Source organism: Bubalus kerabau, chromosome 23, assembly GCF_029407905.1.
Source record: "Bubalus kerabau isolate K-KA32 ecotype Philippines breed swamp buffalo chromosome 23, PCC_UOA_SB_1v2, whole genome shotgun sequence".
Classification (NCBI taxonomy): Eukaryota; Metazoa; Chordata; class Mammalia; order Artiodactyla; family Bovidae; genus Bubalus; species Bubalus kerabau.
Window position 1 is genome coordinate 18,254,739 of NC_073646.1, and position 16,070 is coordinate 18,270,808.

Here is a 16,070-nt window from a genome sequence, read left to right on the forward strand (position 1 = left end):
TGCTCTCGAGGGGCAGGGGGTAATGTCAAGAGCAGGCTCAGCTCTTTTTTTTAAATTTTTGTATTGTAGTTAAGTTTACACAACATGAAATTTACCATTGTAACCATTTTTGAGTGTACAGTTCAGTGGCTTTAAGTACATTCACAACCCTGTGCAACCATCACCACTGTCCGTTTCCAGAACTATTTCATCATCCCAAAGAGAATGAAACTCTGTACTCATTAAGTGATAATGTTCCCTCCTTCCCATTCTTCTTTATCTCTCAGAATTTGACCACTCTGAATACTTCATACAAGTGAAATCAGATACTGTTCGTCCTTTCGTCTGACCTATTTCATTTCGGTTCAGTTCAGTCACTCAGTTGTGTCCTACTCTTGGTGACCCCATGGACTGCAGCACGCCTGTCCATCACCAACTCCTGGAACGTGCTCAAAGTCATGTCCATTGAGTCAGTAATGCCATCCAACCATCTCATCCTCTGCCTTCCCTTCTCCTCCTGCCCTCATTCTTTCCCAGCATCAGGGTCTTTTCTAATGAGTCGGTTCTTCACATCAGGTGGCCAGAGTATTGGAGCTTTAGCTTCAGCATCAGCCCTTCCAACGAATATTCAGGACTGATTTTTTTAGGATTGACTTGTTTGATCTCCTTGCTGACCAAGGAACTCTCAAGAGTCTTCTCTAACACCATAGTTCAAAAGCATCCATTCTTTGGCACTCAGCTTTCTTCAACTCTCACATCCATATATGACTACTGGAAACACCATTGCCTTGACTAGACAGACCTTTGTTGGCAAAGTAATGTCTCTGCCTTTTAGTATGCTGTCCAGGTTTGTCATAGCTTTTCTTCCAAGGAGCAAGTGTGTTTTAATTTCAGGGCTGCAGTCACCATCTGCAGTGATTTTGGAGCCCCCCCAAAATAAAGTCTGTCTCTCTTTCCATTGATTCCACATCTATTTGCTATGAAGCGATGGGACTGGATGCCATGATCTTAGTTTTTTGAATGTTGAGTTTTAAGCCAGCTGTTTCACTCTTCTCTTTCACTTTCATCAAGAGGCTCTTTAGTTCCTCTTCACTTTCTGCCATAAGGGTGGTATCATCTGCATATCTGAGGTTTTTGACATTTCTCCCAGCAATCTTGACTCCAGCTTGTGCTTCATCCAGCCTGGCATTTCACATGATGTACTCTACATATAAGTTAAATAAGCAGGGTGACAATATACAGCCTTGACATACTCCTTTCCCAATTTGGAACATTTTCAAACTTTGTCCATATTTCTAGCACATGTAAGAATTTCCTTCCTTTTTAAGGCCTTGTAATACCCCTTTGTGTATATGTACCATGTTTTGTTGGGCTTCTGATGTGATGCTAGTGATAAAGAGCCTGCCAGCCAGTGCCAGAAACATAAAGGGACTCGGGTTCTATACCTGAATCGGAAAGATCCCCTGGAGGAGGACTTGGCAACCCTCTCCAGTGTTCTTGCCTGGAGAATCCCATGGACAGAGGAGCCTGGCAGGCTACATGCAGTATGTAGGGTTGTGAAGCGTCGGACATGACTGAAGTGACTTAGCAGGCACACACATGTACTGTGTTTTGTTTATGTGTTCATTGGGTTGTTTCCACCTTTTGGCTCTTGTGAATATTGCTGCTGTGAGCATTCATGTATAAATATCTGTTTGAGTCCCTGCTTTCATTCCTTTGGGGTAGACCCCTAGAAGTGGCATTGCTAGTAGATGGTAATTCTGTGTTTACCTTTTTGAGGAATCACCAGGCTATCTTCCACAGCAACTGCACCAGTTTAGATTCTCACCAGCAGTACATAAGAAACTTCAGTTTCTTTGCTAATACTTGTTATTTCCTGGCTTTTGTTTCTGTTTTTTGTTGTAGTGGGCATGCTCATGGGTGTGAGATGATATTTCACTGTGTTTTTGATTAGCACTTCTCGTGATGAATGATTTGAGCATCTTTTCATATGCTTGATGACCATTCGTGTATTTTCTTTGGAAAAAAATGTCTATTCAGGGTAACCTTCAGTCAGGTAACTTGTTTTCTCATTGTTGTAGAATTTCTTTTTGTGTTCTGGATGTAATTAACTCTTTATGACAGCTAGCATTTGCAGACTTGTGTTTCTGTTAAAAAACACAAATCTGATTGTATTGCTCAGTGTTAGTGCTAGTGATGGCCTTTAAATTCTGCTCAGCTCAGTCTTTTACCATCCATGGGTTACTTTCACCTGGCCACTCACTTTTTGAGCTTGGCTTGTTATCTGGGTGTGGAAATAATTGTACCTTCCCCATAGGCCTGCTTGAGGACTGAGAATGTAAGTTGCCTTAAGACACAGCCCAGGAGTTCCTCTGGTTTCCATGAATAGTGCCACTTACTACTGTCTGGAGGCCAAGGCAGAAGATCTTGCAGCTTCTGACTCTTTCTGGGAGGTTCATGTACCAGAACCCCTATATTAGGATGAGATCAGCTGCTCTGCGTCCCCCTTAGAGCAGAGCACAGAGCAGGTTCCCAGCGGATCGGTGTTAATGAGTGTGATCACTTTGGGCTCACCACCATGCTGCATGTTGTCAACTCTTGACCCTCTGTATCAGTGAACGTGCTAGGGTGCCACTGTGGGGTCCCAGAAGCAGCTTGGGAGGCAAGCTTCTGGAGCAGAGGGAACTTCAGGTAGTAAACCTGGTGTCTTTCCATATTGTGATTTCTTTTCCCCCCTTTGGAAGAAGGAAGAGAAGGCAAAACCCCACTCTCCAGCTTCAGACGCAGACTCTTCTCATTAAGGGCCGGCCTCTGTCCCTGGCCAGCCTGGGCGTGTGTTGTTGCATCTGCCCCTCTGCTGCGCTGGCGGGGCTCCAGTTTGAACTCGGGGTGCTGCTGGCCAGAGAGCTGTTCTCTCTGCATCACTGCAGGCCATTTCAGAGTGGAAGTGTATTTGGACCATGCAAACGTTTGATCTTGTCGGGTAGTTTAAAATTTCATTTCTTGGGTCAGTGTTCTGTCTGCTTTGACCCTGAGGCTCTTTCTCATGGTTAATACTTTGGCAGTTCTAAAAGGAACTCTCTCTCTCCCTCTCCATCTCACCGCCCCCCTCACCTCCAATCCTCCCCCTTCACCCCATTCCTCCCCCTCTGTGTCCTCCTGTTGCTCCCTCTTTCTCAGCACCCCACTTCCTCTTCATCCCTCCTCCTCTCTTCCCCCCTCCTCTTCCTTCCTCTCACCCTTGGAGGTCTTCTTGGTTTATAGACTATTACATATTTCTTAAAATGCCTTCATTTTCCAGATGATTCCCTGGAACTGTCACCTAATCAGAAGTCTTTAAAGCTATATGCGTGTGTGTGCACGCACACACACACTTTGCTTCAGACATTTCCATTGTTATTTCCTCAACAAATACAGCATGCATTAGAGTAGATTCAGACAAACCAGAGCTTGACCTGGGCTCCACCACTGCGGCTGGACCCTCCTGCACACACTGGCTCTGTCATAGGACCAGGCACATCTCTTTCCTCAGCTGTGGAGTGGGCCCTCGGACAGCACTTTCCTCCTGGGCTGGACAGAAGGGTTGACCGAGCCAGTTCAGATGAAGCCTTCAATCCCAACAACTGACTTCTGTACTCTCTGTGATAATTTGCTGTGTACTTTTTTTACTTACTATCTAAAGCCAGTTTGACTGAAATTCTTGGAGCCAAATTGCCCAAAGAAAGAAGGAGGAGAAGAAAAGAGCTGGGAGGCAGCAGCAGCGCCTCTAACCCAAATGTTCCACTGAGTCAGTCACGGTGCAGAAACCCTCTTCGAGGACCCGCCAGCTGTCTTGGGCCCTCGGTGTGGCCTGACTTCCACATACCTCTCTCAGGCTTGGCCTCTGGGCCGTGTGAAGAAGAAAGCAGACCCTGAATTTTTCGACATTCTCATATGTGGACTTCTCTTCTGTCTTGCAGCTGATGCCTTTTTCAAAGCCGCCATAAGCCTCGTTCCAGAAGTTCCCAAGATGATTAATATTGATGGAAAGATGCGGCCCTCAGAATCATTCCTTCTGGAATTCCTCTGCAATTTCTTTTCTACATTATTAATAGTTCCGGTACGTTTCCCCAGAAGACCTGTAGGTGATGTCTTTCTTTGACCTGTTTTATATACATTCTTTGCCCTAGAAGTGCAGGGATGTTCTATCTATATCTTGGTTGGTTTTGTAGTCAGATATTTGAATTTCTCAATGCATTTCTATTCATCTGTGTCCAGGGTATATAGTCAAGGCTCTCTATATGGCGAAGGAGGTACTACTTGTTCAGGGCTCGAGCCACTGGATGAACAAAACACCCAGGGTGAAGTCCCTTCCTTCCAGCTCTGTAGTGTCAGGTGATTGTGTAACATCACCAGGCTGCAGTTTCCTCATTTACAAAATGGGCATAATAATAGCATCTACATGTCTAGGTTGAGGTGAGGATTAAGTGAGCAAATATACATAGGTGGTTACAACAGTGCCTTGGGCTGTGCTTAGTCACTCCGTCATGTCCAGCTCTTCGTGACCTCACGGACTGCAGCCGGCCAGGCCTCTCTGTCCATGGGGATACTCCAGGCAAGAATGCTGGAGTGGGTTGCCATCTCCCTTCTCCATCAGTGCCTTTGTACATAGTTAAGCACTTGAAGAGGTAATGGTGATGTTATTTTGATGGCAAAGACCAGAATACACAACAAGATAGTGAAAGTCAAAGGGCTATTGTTGGAAGATGCTGGGGTTTCTTGTGGAATATAGGGAATGAGTAGTCAGGTTTGGGCTGGAAGGAATCAGGGCCACTCCCAGGATCCAGCATTAGGGCCCTCACCCTAGTTGGGGTTCTTAACTTGGGGTCTGCCTAACCCATGGGGATCTGGCAGAGCAACCATGAATTCAGATGCGAAAAAAAACCCTTTCTTTTTACAAACCTCAGTGAAATGTAGCCTTTCACGTCATTAAAAATCACAGGCAATGAGCCACGGCACTAGTTGTAGTAACTGGGACTTTGTCACCAAAGTAATCAGCAGTATGTTCACATAACATTTCAGGTGTGAGAGAGATTTTAGAGGGCTATCTACATGTTTCCTTCCTTTACAAGTGCAATAGTTATTAGGCCCATTGGCTAGGTCTGTTATTTAAATGTATTCACCAAGAAGTAATAGATTACAGTATAACAGATACGTTGAAAAAATATTTTGACAACTGTATTTTAGCATAATTGATTTCCTTTGTGGTCTTATGTATTTTATTTTCTGCTTTAGAAATAGAACTCTGAGTTGTGTGTAGGCTTCACCAGGTCATAAAAAGTCCAGGCACAAAATGGGTTGGCTCATGGTGAAGCCAAATGTGCGTAGGAACCATGGATGCCCATCCCCACTTCCGTACTGAGAGTCTCACTCCCTAGGTAAGATTGGCCCTGGAATCAGCATTTTTGAAAGCTCCCTTGAGTCAAGTATAGGTGGTCCTAGGACCACACTTTAAGAAATGTCCCTCTGGTCTCAGGCCATGAACCATTCAGCTCCCACAGGTATCGGGTTACTTTGGGGTGATGAAAATGTTCTAAAATTGTGATGATGATTGTGAATATATGAACTCTGAATATACGAACAACCAACGAATTGTGCATTTTACGTGGGTGAATTGTTGGGTGTGTGAATCATCTCAGTGAAGTTGAGAGAACAAAAACTGAGTTGCTCCCAACTTTCCAAGTTCAAATCCCAAATTCTCTGAAGAGAGCCTGGGATGTTCGGGAGGCAGGCTTGATGCTCAACTTCAGTGTGTTCTGGTATTCTTCTTAGTAGTTTATAATCAATCTCTCTCATTTTTTGATAGTCTGGTTATTTATCAGGTGATAAAATCAGGGTTTCTAATGAGGAAGTGGCTCAGTGTCGCCGTTTACTGATTAATTGGCTTGCCTTTTCCTTCTGCATATGGGGTTTTCTCTGTTAAAAATCACTGGAGCCTTGTGCTTGGAGTCAGAAACTTGTGTTAGTCCTGACCCAGTGACCAAACAGCCTTGTGGCCTTGAGAAAGTTTTGTAACTTTCAGAATCTCCCTTGTCACCTTTCTAAAGTATCATCCAGATACACACCTAACAGAGCTGCTGTGAGGGTAGACTGAAAAGATCGCTATGAAAGTGCTTCATGAACCGGGCGCTTGGTCCCTGGGATCACAAGCTGATGACCAGTGGGTGGAATCTAGCCTGGAGACACACTTGTTGGCTGCATCATGATGGAAAACATTTGGAACGAATTACCCCCATTTAAAATTTGTAGATCACAGAGAAACCCAGATTTCCAGTTCCTTGAGAAAAAATCAGGTCCAGCCCTATGAGGCCTGCATTCCCCGCCTGGCCAGTTGTCCTCAGCTGGAGAGCAGCTGCCTGTCCTAGGGGGGCACGTGTACTCTGTCCAGGTCCCTGGGCGCCTCTGGGTCCATTAAATCCTTTTCTGTTGCTTACCTGTTCCCTTAGGCATTCAGGTAACCCCACCCCTGCCAGACTTCATTGTTCCTGATAGTGCTCTGGCTTTTGCCAGGATTTCTCAAGCTGTTAAGATGGTTCTAGCCACAGTTCGGGACTTCTTACTAGGTGCTCCGTGCCATGCTAGCTGCCTTTGTCAATACACAGTCTCTAGGATCCTGCAAAGCAGGACCTTGGAGGCTTGCCTGGGGTTGCACCGCTGGTGAGAAGCAGAGCTGGGAAGTCTGTGCTACCCCAGCCTGAAACATTCGCAGGAGGCTTTATTGCTCAAGATAGTTGGGACTTTACAACCCTACATCCCTCCTATGGGACACAGTATAGTAACTACTGGCTGGCTCTCCGGGTGCCATGAGATGTTAAGTCTAAAGAGCCAAGGTTGAGTGCTCACCCGGCTCAGAGGCCAGAGGCCGCGTGCGAGCCCCACTGTGGTCAATAGGTTCAGCAGGAGACGACTCCCATATCCCTCTTTTACCTGGTTCACATTGCTACCTTTCTTGTCATAACTTTTGTTATTTTACTTTTAAAATTTAATTCTTTCATTGTAAGGACACTTACCATGTCTGCCCTCTTAACACATTGTTAAGTGTATGACGTAACTGTTGACTCGAGGCCCAGCACTGTTCAGCAGATCCCTACAGCTTATTCATCTTCCTTAACTGGACCTTTAAACTCACTGATTAGTGACTCCCTGTTTTCCTCCCCCTCCAGCCCTTGAATTCCACTCTTGGAAAGGACTGTTCTAGATGCCTTATGTAAGTGGAATCATAGTGTATTTGTCTTTCTGGCCTATTTAACTCACCATAATATCCTCAAGGTTCACGCATGTTGTCATATATGATGGCATTTCCTTCTTTTTGATACAGCTGAGTAACAGTCCGTTGTATGTGTAGGCCACATTTTCTTTATCCATTTATCTTTCAGTGGACATTTTGTTTGTTTCTACCTCTTGGCTGTTGAGATGGTGCTACAGTGAACACAAGAGCACTAGTATCTCTTTGAAGTATTAGTGATTTCAAACGTTTTGAATAAGTACCCAGAGGAGGGACCTGCTGCATTACATCACAGTTCCACTTGTAATCTTTGAGGTACCTGTGTACTGCTTTCTGTAGTGGCTACACCATTTTGCATTCCCACTCCAGAGCACAAGACTTTTTTAAAGAATGGGTTTGAAAAGCTTTGACTCATTTTATTTGTCTAGAAAAAAAAAAAAATGGATGCCATTTTAGGCCAAATAAAATAACTGGTCCACTTTATTCATACTAACGAATACAGAGGTGAACATTCCCCCAGAACAGCCCTGTCTCCTTAGCAAGCAGCCCCACTTTTGAAGCATTCTGCTCTGGTATCAGCAGTGGTCAGCTTCTTGGTGGACTGCAGGGCAGTTTTCTCCATAATCTTGAACTAACATATTTCTTTTAACAACATTTGGTAGGACAAGGAAACTAGAATGAATTGAGCAAGTTTGGTGTGAACCACTGCAGATGCCGAATTTTGATTCATTTGAAATTTGTAGGCAGTGGAAATGTTCCCCCTCAGTTTTCTGGCACTGATCACCAGGACACAGCAGGGAAATGTCTTCTCTCCTCCTTATCTTAGTGAAAAGGTCCAGCCGTCAGCATAACATGGTAGCCAGATGCAAAGCTTCGTTCATTCCGTCTACCCTGCAAATATTTGTTGATCTGGGAATGGAGGAGTGAACAGAAATGTGTGCTTCCACGCAAGGAGACAGACTCCAAGCAAATCAATACTTAACTCCAGTTGTATAAAGTGTCATAAAGAACTACAGGCACTTCTGAGAGCCTCAGATTTTGAAGGGAAGTGTGTCAGGGAAGTGCCCTGAGAATGTGTGATTTGAGCTGAGCTCAGAGGAAGACTGGTAGTTCTCTAAGTGCGGGGGGTGTGGTGACATTCGGGGTGGAGGCAACAGCATGGGTAAGGCCTTCAGGTGGGCACGGGCACCCAGCAGCACTGGACTGGAAGAGAGCCGTGGTGATGAGAGGCTAGAGGGGCACGAGCTGGCAGGACAGGTGGGCTGGCAGCAGTGAGGCCAGGGAGCGCCACCGACCCCAGACTCACCCACAGCTTCCCGTCTCCACGGTGATCTGTTTCCTGCCCTCCACCTGCTCTGTGGCCCCCTGCCCCCACCCCACCAATGCTCCACTTCTCTTTCCTGCACTTCCTCCCAGCCCCTCTGTGTTCTGGCTCCTTTTGTAAAGGACTTGAATATTTATTTAACACACAGAGAGCCAGCCAGCAGTTCACCAGTATTCACTCCAAACAGCTCTATAATTATCCTCCTCTCACAGAAGCAGGTCCTGGCACAGAGAGGTCAAGTGACTTTCCCGGGGTCACCAGCCAGTGAGCAGCCAAGATAGAATTCAAAGCCAGGATGTGTGTGCTCGGCTCTGTCTTCGCTGCCTCTCAGCTCTCCTGGGAAGTTAGTTGTTCCCAGGGTATTCTTTCTCCCAAACAGTGATGTTTAATAGAAGGATTCCCGCAGACCAAGGACCCAGAGGGACAATGCGAATGGTGGGAGCCAGGCCCCCTTTCCTCCAGCTGAGAGAGAGAGAGGGCTGCGTCCCTCCCAGGTGCCCCTTGGGAGCCACCTCCTGGGCGTTTGCTTGCTGCCAGGGAGGCGCCCTTGGCAGAGACCCCGGGGAAACCTTTTCCCGCTCGGATTGCCTACTGAATCCAGGATCTTTTCTTATTTTCTTTTTTAAATCTGTGTTTGCCTTGCTTCAGTTGCTGGCACTGGTACAATTTCTTTTGAAAATGTTACAACCACTGAAGCATGGCTATCGTGTGGAAAATGTTTTCCTTGTAGAGAAGGTTGGAAATAATCTCTTCGTCTCTTCGGTTTAAAGCTCGGGGGAACGGCTTCCTACAAACCTTCACGTCTCCGTTACCCCTTCTTCCACCTTTTTGAAGGTGTGTCGAATCCTCTCTCACGATAGTTATGGCAGTTTGTATTGAAAGTTACTGGACCATTCACATTGTTGTCTCTTTCCAGGGCAGATCCTGAAATAAAATATATTTTGAGCATCCACATAGCGGAACAAAATAGCCTAGTTAGAAACAGCTGCTAGCAAAGAAAGGCAGTAGTAAGCTGCCAGCTGAGCCTGACTCTGGCAATGGAAGGCGGACCACAGCATGGGCAATTTTACTGTGTATCATTTGAGGCATTCAGATGTTGGAGCATCGTGTGTCTTCTTTCGTGCCGATACCGTTAACAGCAATTCCTGTAGATGTTATCAGCTGTACAAATCATCTCACGCCCCTCCACCCTCATTCTTACCCACTGGAAGCATTTCTGCTGTGGATCCACACTTCGGATTACGAAGCCATGAACTCCCACCCACCTCGGTTATCACACTTCTACCCCAGGCCTGAATTTAAGAGAGCTGACTACATGCGTGCCTTTCCCCAACTAGCCCACTCCATAAAGTCTAGTTCATGCCTAAGTCATCTGTAGAGAGGCATTATATAGAGTATTAGCACTTAGGAATGTCCGCTCTGGAGCCAGACTCCCAGGGCTCAAATCCTGGTTCCCCCGTGTCCCAGCAGTGTGGCTCATTTCCCATCTGTGAAATGGGGTGGGAGGGGTGGTCATAAAAGTATCTTTCTGAAACAGAGAAACGCTATGGTAGCCATGATAGCTACCATAAAAGTTAGCTACTGTTTTTGTAGCCACCTCAGTACGTAGTACATGGAAGGTGCTCGAAAAATGGTATCCTTCCAACATCATTTACCTACCAAGTGCCTGCTGTGTGCCCGGCACTGTCCCAGCAAGCAAAGACAGGAATAAGGGCACCATTCACAGTGCGTTCCCTGGGTCGTCCTAGAACTGTATTATTGGCAAACTCAGGTTTGCCCTCCTAGAGGTTTTTAGGCCAGGATGCAAAAAAGATCAAGAGATATTGTTCACTAAAGAGTAGATAAAATCAGATGCTGAGAACTGCTCTGAAAATATGAGATGGTTGACTTGACACAGAGACTAGGAGAAGGTGCTAGGGGCTCTGGATTGACCATCACAGGAGGAGCTAACGTGTAAGGTGAGGTACAGCAGCTGTCAAAGGAACCAGTGTGGCCAAGTCTCACAGATAAAGGTTCCAGCAGGGAGAGCAGCAGAGCTGAGAGGCCAGAACCCCCTTGGCTTATGCCTGCCCTCTGGAGCATCTTCTGTCCTTCCGTCTGGTCTGTGTGGGAAACTGGCCTCTGGGCACTGAGCCATTGGGGCTTCCTTCCTACTGGCTTCCAACTGATTCAGTCCTTGGGAGGCACTCACATGGACTGCGAGGCAGGAGGAGGCTTTCTGGGCCATGGTTCAGCAGGGGCTTTGTTCTTCCATCCAAGGCTGCAGGCTCCAGCTGCAGTTCCTCGCTCTGCATCATGTGCTTTCCACCCGAGGATGGTACCGGCTTCTCTCTGTTGCCAGGCCCCGGGTGCCTCACTTTCCTCACTAATTGCCTTCATCCTGAGAATCCTTTGTTAAAAGAACCTCATTTAACCCTTGTGAGCATGCCCTCTGTGTCCTGCCAGGCCCCTGAGCAGTCTAGCTGGTCCCAGGAGCAATAAAGGTGGTGCTGGACTGAGTGAGGGGCGGGGTGCACCAGCTGGCCAGTGGGTGATGGCGGCAGGAGCCGAGGGAGGGGGAGTCTTTGGAGAGTGTTCAGCAGGGGAGCCACAGCATCACCTAGACCTTTTTGGAACAGAATTGAAGCTGCTGACTTTTTCTTTGCATCCCAGCATTAATTCAGTTTAGCATCTGAGAAACACTGTTATAAACTCTGTGTTTTTTCCTCTGCCAAGAGATGGGCCTTCCCTGGTAGCTCAGTGGAAAAGAATCCACCTGCAAATGCAGGAGACTCAGGAGACTTGGGTTCGATCCCTGGGTTGGGGAGATTCCCAGGAGGAGGAAGTGGCAACCCACTCCAATACCCTTGCCTGGAAAATCCTGTGACAGAGTAGCCTGGGGGGCTGCAGTGCATGGGGTCACAGAGAGTTAAGCAGCCTAGCACAAGCATGATCTCCCAAGAGAGGATCCTCAATTTAGCTGCTAATGTTGCTGAACGCCCTAAAGAGCAAGGCTGTGTTTAAAGTCGGTGCCTTTGGTGGTGACAGTGATCATTTGGGGGTTTACCCGAGGTAGGTGGCCTCTACTGTGCCATCTGCTGCGAGACCTGCAATCTAGCTTTTGTAGTTGGAAAAACAGGGCTTTTTACTGTTATGCATATAAGAGCAAGGTTGTAATTTTGGAAACAGGCCATTAAACTGACAGGTAACTTTGCTTTCTGTTCTCAGACTGTAGGCTCTCAAACCTTGTCTCCCTAGACTAGTGTGCTGATTAGTAAAGTTAACAGCGTTTTGCCACTTTTCTCTCTATTGTTTAACCACAGCTGGCACCTCAGTTTCTCTGTAGCTGCTAAAGGGAGGGACCTGGGTTTCTGTCTTGATTTTTTTTTTCCCCTCTTCTGCTTCACATTTAGGATTATTTATTCTTTTGTTTTGGTCCTCCACTAGGACCACCCTGAACATGGAGTCCTGTTTCTTGTTCGAGAGCTGCTCAACGTGATCCAGGACTACACCTGGGAGGAGAACAGCGATGAGAAAATCCGCATCTACACCTGCGTCCTGCACCTGCTGTCCGCCATGAGCCAGGAGACCTATCTCTACCACGTAGACAAAGGTAGCCAAGTCCCCCCGCCAGACTGCACTGTGTTTGAACTCCTGAGCAGCAAGTGTGCAGTTTTCATTTTCTCTTGTGTTTACCCACCATGAACTTCTAGTCCAGGGCCTTGATAAATTTGTCCAATGAAAGAATTACCTGGGGCAACTCAAAACACAGATTCCTGGGTCCTATCTATCTCTTCTAAATTAGATTGCCCAGGAAGAGATCTGAGAATTTGTATCTTTCATGAGCATCCAAGATCATTTTGACACACAGATGAGTTTGGAGAAGCACTCTTTTGGATCGGTGATGCCTTGCATGTGCCACAGAATTTCTAGAATGGTGGTTACATATGCACATGTGTGACCTTCACCCCGGGCATATTCCTTTCCAGTCTCACATGGGTCCTGGCCTTAGAGCAGTTGCTTGGAGGAAGGAGATGGCCTTGTTCCCCCATGTGCAACCAGCCGTTTTGAGCTTGCTGGCTGCAGGTTTGGGGGCAGCCTCTTCATGTCCTGGAGATAACATGGGACAGTCCCAATTCCAGATTGCCACCCATTGAACCTCAGCATCTCCCTACTTGTCAGAGCCTCAGTTCCTATTTTTGGTTTCCAAAAAAATGGGCCTATTGTTAAAAGTGCTTTGGCCAATACATGTATACTTTAGGGTTTAAGCAACTATCTCTACACTTGGAAATTTTATGGAATGGATTTGGCTTTGGCCAATACATATATACTTTAGGGTTTAAGCAACTATCTCTACACTTGGAAATTTTATGGAATGGATTTGGAGTGCTGAGGGTGGCCTCCTGTCATAACTCTCAGGGGGTTTCTCAGGCTGGGATTTAGGGGCTGAGGTTTTGTAAGGATGTAACTTGGGGAGGCTGGTTACCGTTGGAGATAATAGTTTCCATGGTCTCAGCTCCTACTGCATGCCAGGTACGGCCCCAGACTTGGTGGGCCTCTTTCTCCTCTGATCCTGACAGCGCTGTGAGGAGAAGAAGCATAGGTGTCCCCTTGCCCCACCTGAGGCAAGGGGAGACTCCAAAAGACAACAGGATTTTACCAGCCACGTGGTTTCCAGAGCTCAGGGCCAGTTGGTGCTGTGAGTGGAACTCACTGTGGCATATGAGTTATGCTGCCTCCTTGATTACAGAATAACAGTGTTTTAATTAAAGTATATGGTTGTACACGGGGGCTTCCCTGGTGCCTCAGTGGCAGTCTGCCTGCCTGTGTAGGAGACATGGGTTTGACCCCTGAGTCAGGAAGATCCCCTGGAGAACGAAATGGCAACCCACTCCAGTGTTCCTTCCTGAGAAATCCCATTGACAGTAGAGCCTGGTGGGCTACAGTTCATGGGGTTGCAAAGAGTCAGACCCAACTTAGCAACTAAACAACAGCAATGGTTGCATACACAGACAGTAAACCACAGAGCTGTGAATGACCACGTGATGAGTGCCACCTGGTAGCCACCACTCAGATCAAGACATCAAACGTGACTAGCTCTCCAGAAGTTCCCTGGATGCCCCTGTCCAGCCAGCACCACCACTTGCCTCTCTATGGGTATACTGCTCTCCTGACTAGTATTACACATTGGTTTGTTAGTTTTTTTACTTTTCCATAAATGGACTCATTTAGCAAGCATTCTAAACGAATGTCTGGCTTCTTTCACTCCGTGTTATGTCTGTGAGATTCTTCTGTGTGTGTGTAGCTGTTGTTCGTCCTTTTGCTTTGCCGCGTAGTATTCCACTGTATGAATATGCCAGAATTTATTCCTTCCCCTGTGGATGGAGTTATGGGCTGTTACGAGGAGTGCTGCTGTGAACATTCCTGAATATGTAACTCTCGGGGTTCGTGTCTGTTGGGTACATGCCTGGGGTGAAACTGCTGGCTTGTGGGATTTCCTTGTGTTCAGCTCTGGTTGGTACTGTCTCACAGTTTTCCAAAATATTTACACCAGTTTACACTCAGTGAAAAAGTTGGCTTAAAGCTCAACATTCAGAAAACTAAGATCATGGCATCTGGTCCCATCACTTCATGCGAAATAGATGGGGAAACAGTGGAAACAGTGTCAGACTTTATTTTTTTGGGCTCCAAAATCACTGCAGATGGTGATTGCAGCCATGAAATTAAAAGACACTTGCTCCTTGGAAGGAAAGTTATGACCAACCTAGATAGCATATTGAAAAGCAGAGATATTACCCTGTCAACAAAGGTCCGTCTAGTCAAGGCTGTGGTTTTTCCAGTGGTCATGTATGGATGTGAAAGTTGGACTATAAAGAAAGCTGAGTGCTGAAAGAATTGATGCTTTTGAACTGTGGTGTTGGAGAAGACTCTTGAGAGTGCCTTGGACTGCAAGGAGATCCAACCAGTCCATCCTAAAGGAGATCAGTCCTGGGTGTTCTTTGGAAGGACTGATGTTGAAGCTGAAACTGCAAGACTTTGGCCACCTCATGCGAAGAGTTGACTCATTGGAAAAGACCCTGATATTGGGAGGGATTGGGGGCAGGAGGAGAAGGGGATAGCAGAGGATGAGATGGCTGGATGGCATCACCGACTCGATGGACATGAGTTTGAGTGAACTCCGGGAGTTGGTGGTGGACAGGGAGGCCTGGCGTGCTGCGATTCATGGGGTTGCAAAGAGTTGGACATGACTGAGCTACTGAAGTGAATTGAACTGAACATTCACCAGGCATACATGATGTTTCCAGTTGTTTCCTTGATGTGGTCCGTCTTGTTCATTTTGGCTCTTCTGATGAGTGTAATTTGCATTTGTCTCATGGCTAATGAGGAGAAGGCAATGGCAGCCCACTCCAGTATTCTTGCCTGGAGAATCCCAGGAACAGAGGAGCCTAGTGGGCTGCCATCTATGGGGTCTCACAGAGTCGGACATGACTGATGCCACTTAGCAGCAGCAGCAGCATGGGTAATGAGGTTGAGCTTTTCCTGTATTTCTTGGCACTTTTATTTTCTCTCTTGTGAAGGGTTCATGGAGGACTCAAAACGGTAGAGAAACTTTCGAAGACCAAACGCCATGGAAGTAGGTCTGGAAATCCTGGGCCCTGTCATAGGAGCAAGCCCTCTCCTCGCTTTTTGCTTCCTTCAGTGGATTCCCTGAATCCTATCTCTACAGGACTCAGCAAAGCAGACTGTAGGAGCTGGAGTGCCAGCAGAGGAGGAATCTAGTTTTCTAGCTTTTAGAAATGAAAAGAGAAGGGTGGGTTTTCTCTGCTGCCTTCTTGGCCCAGCTCTGTTCACTCTGGACGCACAGTTGTGACCTGACAGTTGTCTTAGTAGGAGAGAGTCCTGGGGGGCCATATGAGGCCCACAAGATGGGGGCCCCATTTCCTTGTTTCTCTCATTTTGGAGGCAGCCTTTTTAGACCGTGTTAACAAACGTTCGAACTTTTGAAAAACTGGGGTCAGATTTTTTTTTTTTCTTTTGCGTATGAAGTATGCCTAGGCTGTTTTCTTTCCAGATGAATAAGAAGAAACTGTTCTGAAATTACCTGCAGCCATGACTCCAGTGCTTTCATGCGAGCGAATGAGAGAGCGTGCTTGCTGTGGAAAGGCAGGGCAGTCCTGACACTGATGTTTAACGTGCAGATAGACATCTAGTCGGAAGAGTACAACCCAGGGGCCCGTGGGAGGCCATCACAGCCCTTTCACTCCTCCACGTCGCCTGCCAGCCCTTGAAGCATTCGGGGTCGTGACCCCAAGGCCAGGCAGACGCAGAGATCCTGGGCTATTTTTAGTGGCCATTTGCCAGGGATTTCATTTCTCCCCATTGCGAGCACCCTGTCTGGACTCTCCAAGTGTTAGAACAGAAACATAGAGAAGGGGAGAAGGGTGAAGTGGAGAGTCAGGAGCTACTTGGCTGGAATGCAGAGCGGGTCTGAGTTCAGGTGTGGCACTCTTAGCACTCCTGACC

General features: G+C 46.9%; 1 protein-coding gene across 3 annotated transcripts in view; it reads left to right on the forward strand.

Annotated features, from left to right (window-relative positions):
• The window catches only part of VPS35L (VPS35 endosomal protein sorting factor like), a 143,805-nt gene that overhangs the window by 116,415 nt on the left and 11,320 nt on the right, over positions 1-16,070 (forward strand). For all 3 annotated transcript variants that reach the window (XM_055561830.1, XM_055561828.1, XM_055561829.1), the window contains exons 27-28: positions 3,939-4,078; positions 11,994-12,159. In XM_055561830.1, the coding sequence (XP_055417805.1) occupies positions 3,939-4,078; positions 11,994-12,159 (306 nt within the window). The remainder of the gene's footprint in view (positions 1-3,938; positions 4,079-11,993; positions 12,160-16,070) is intronic.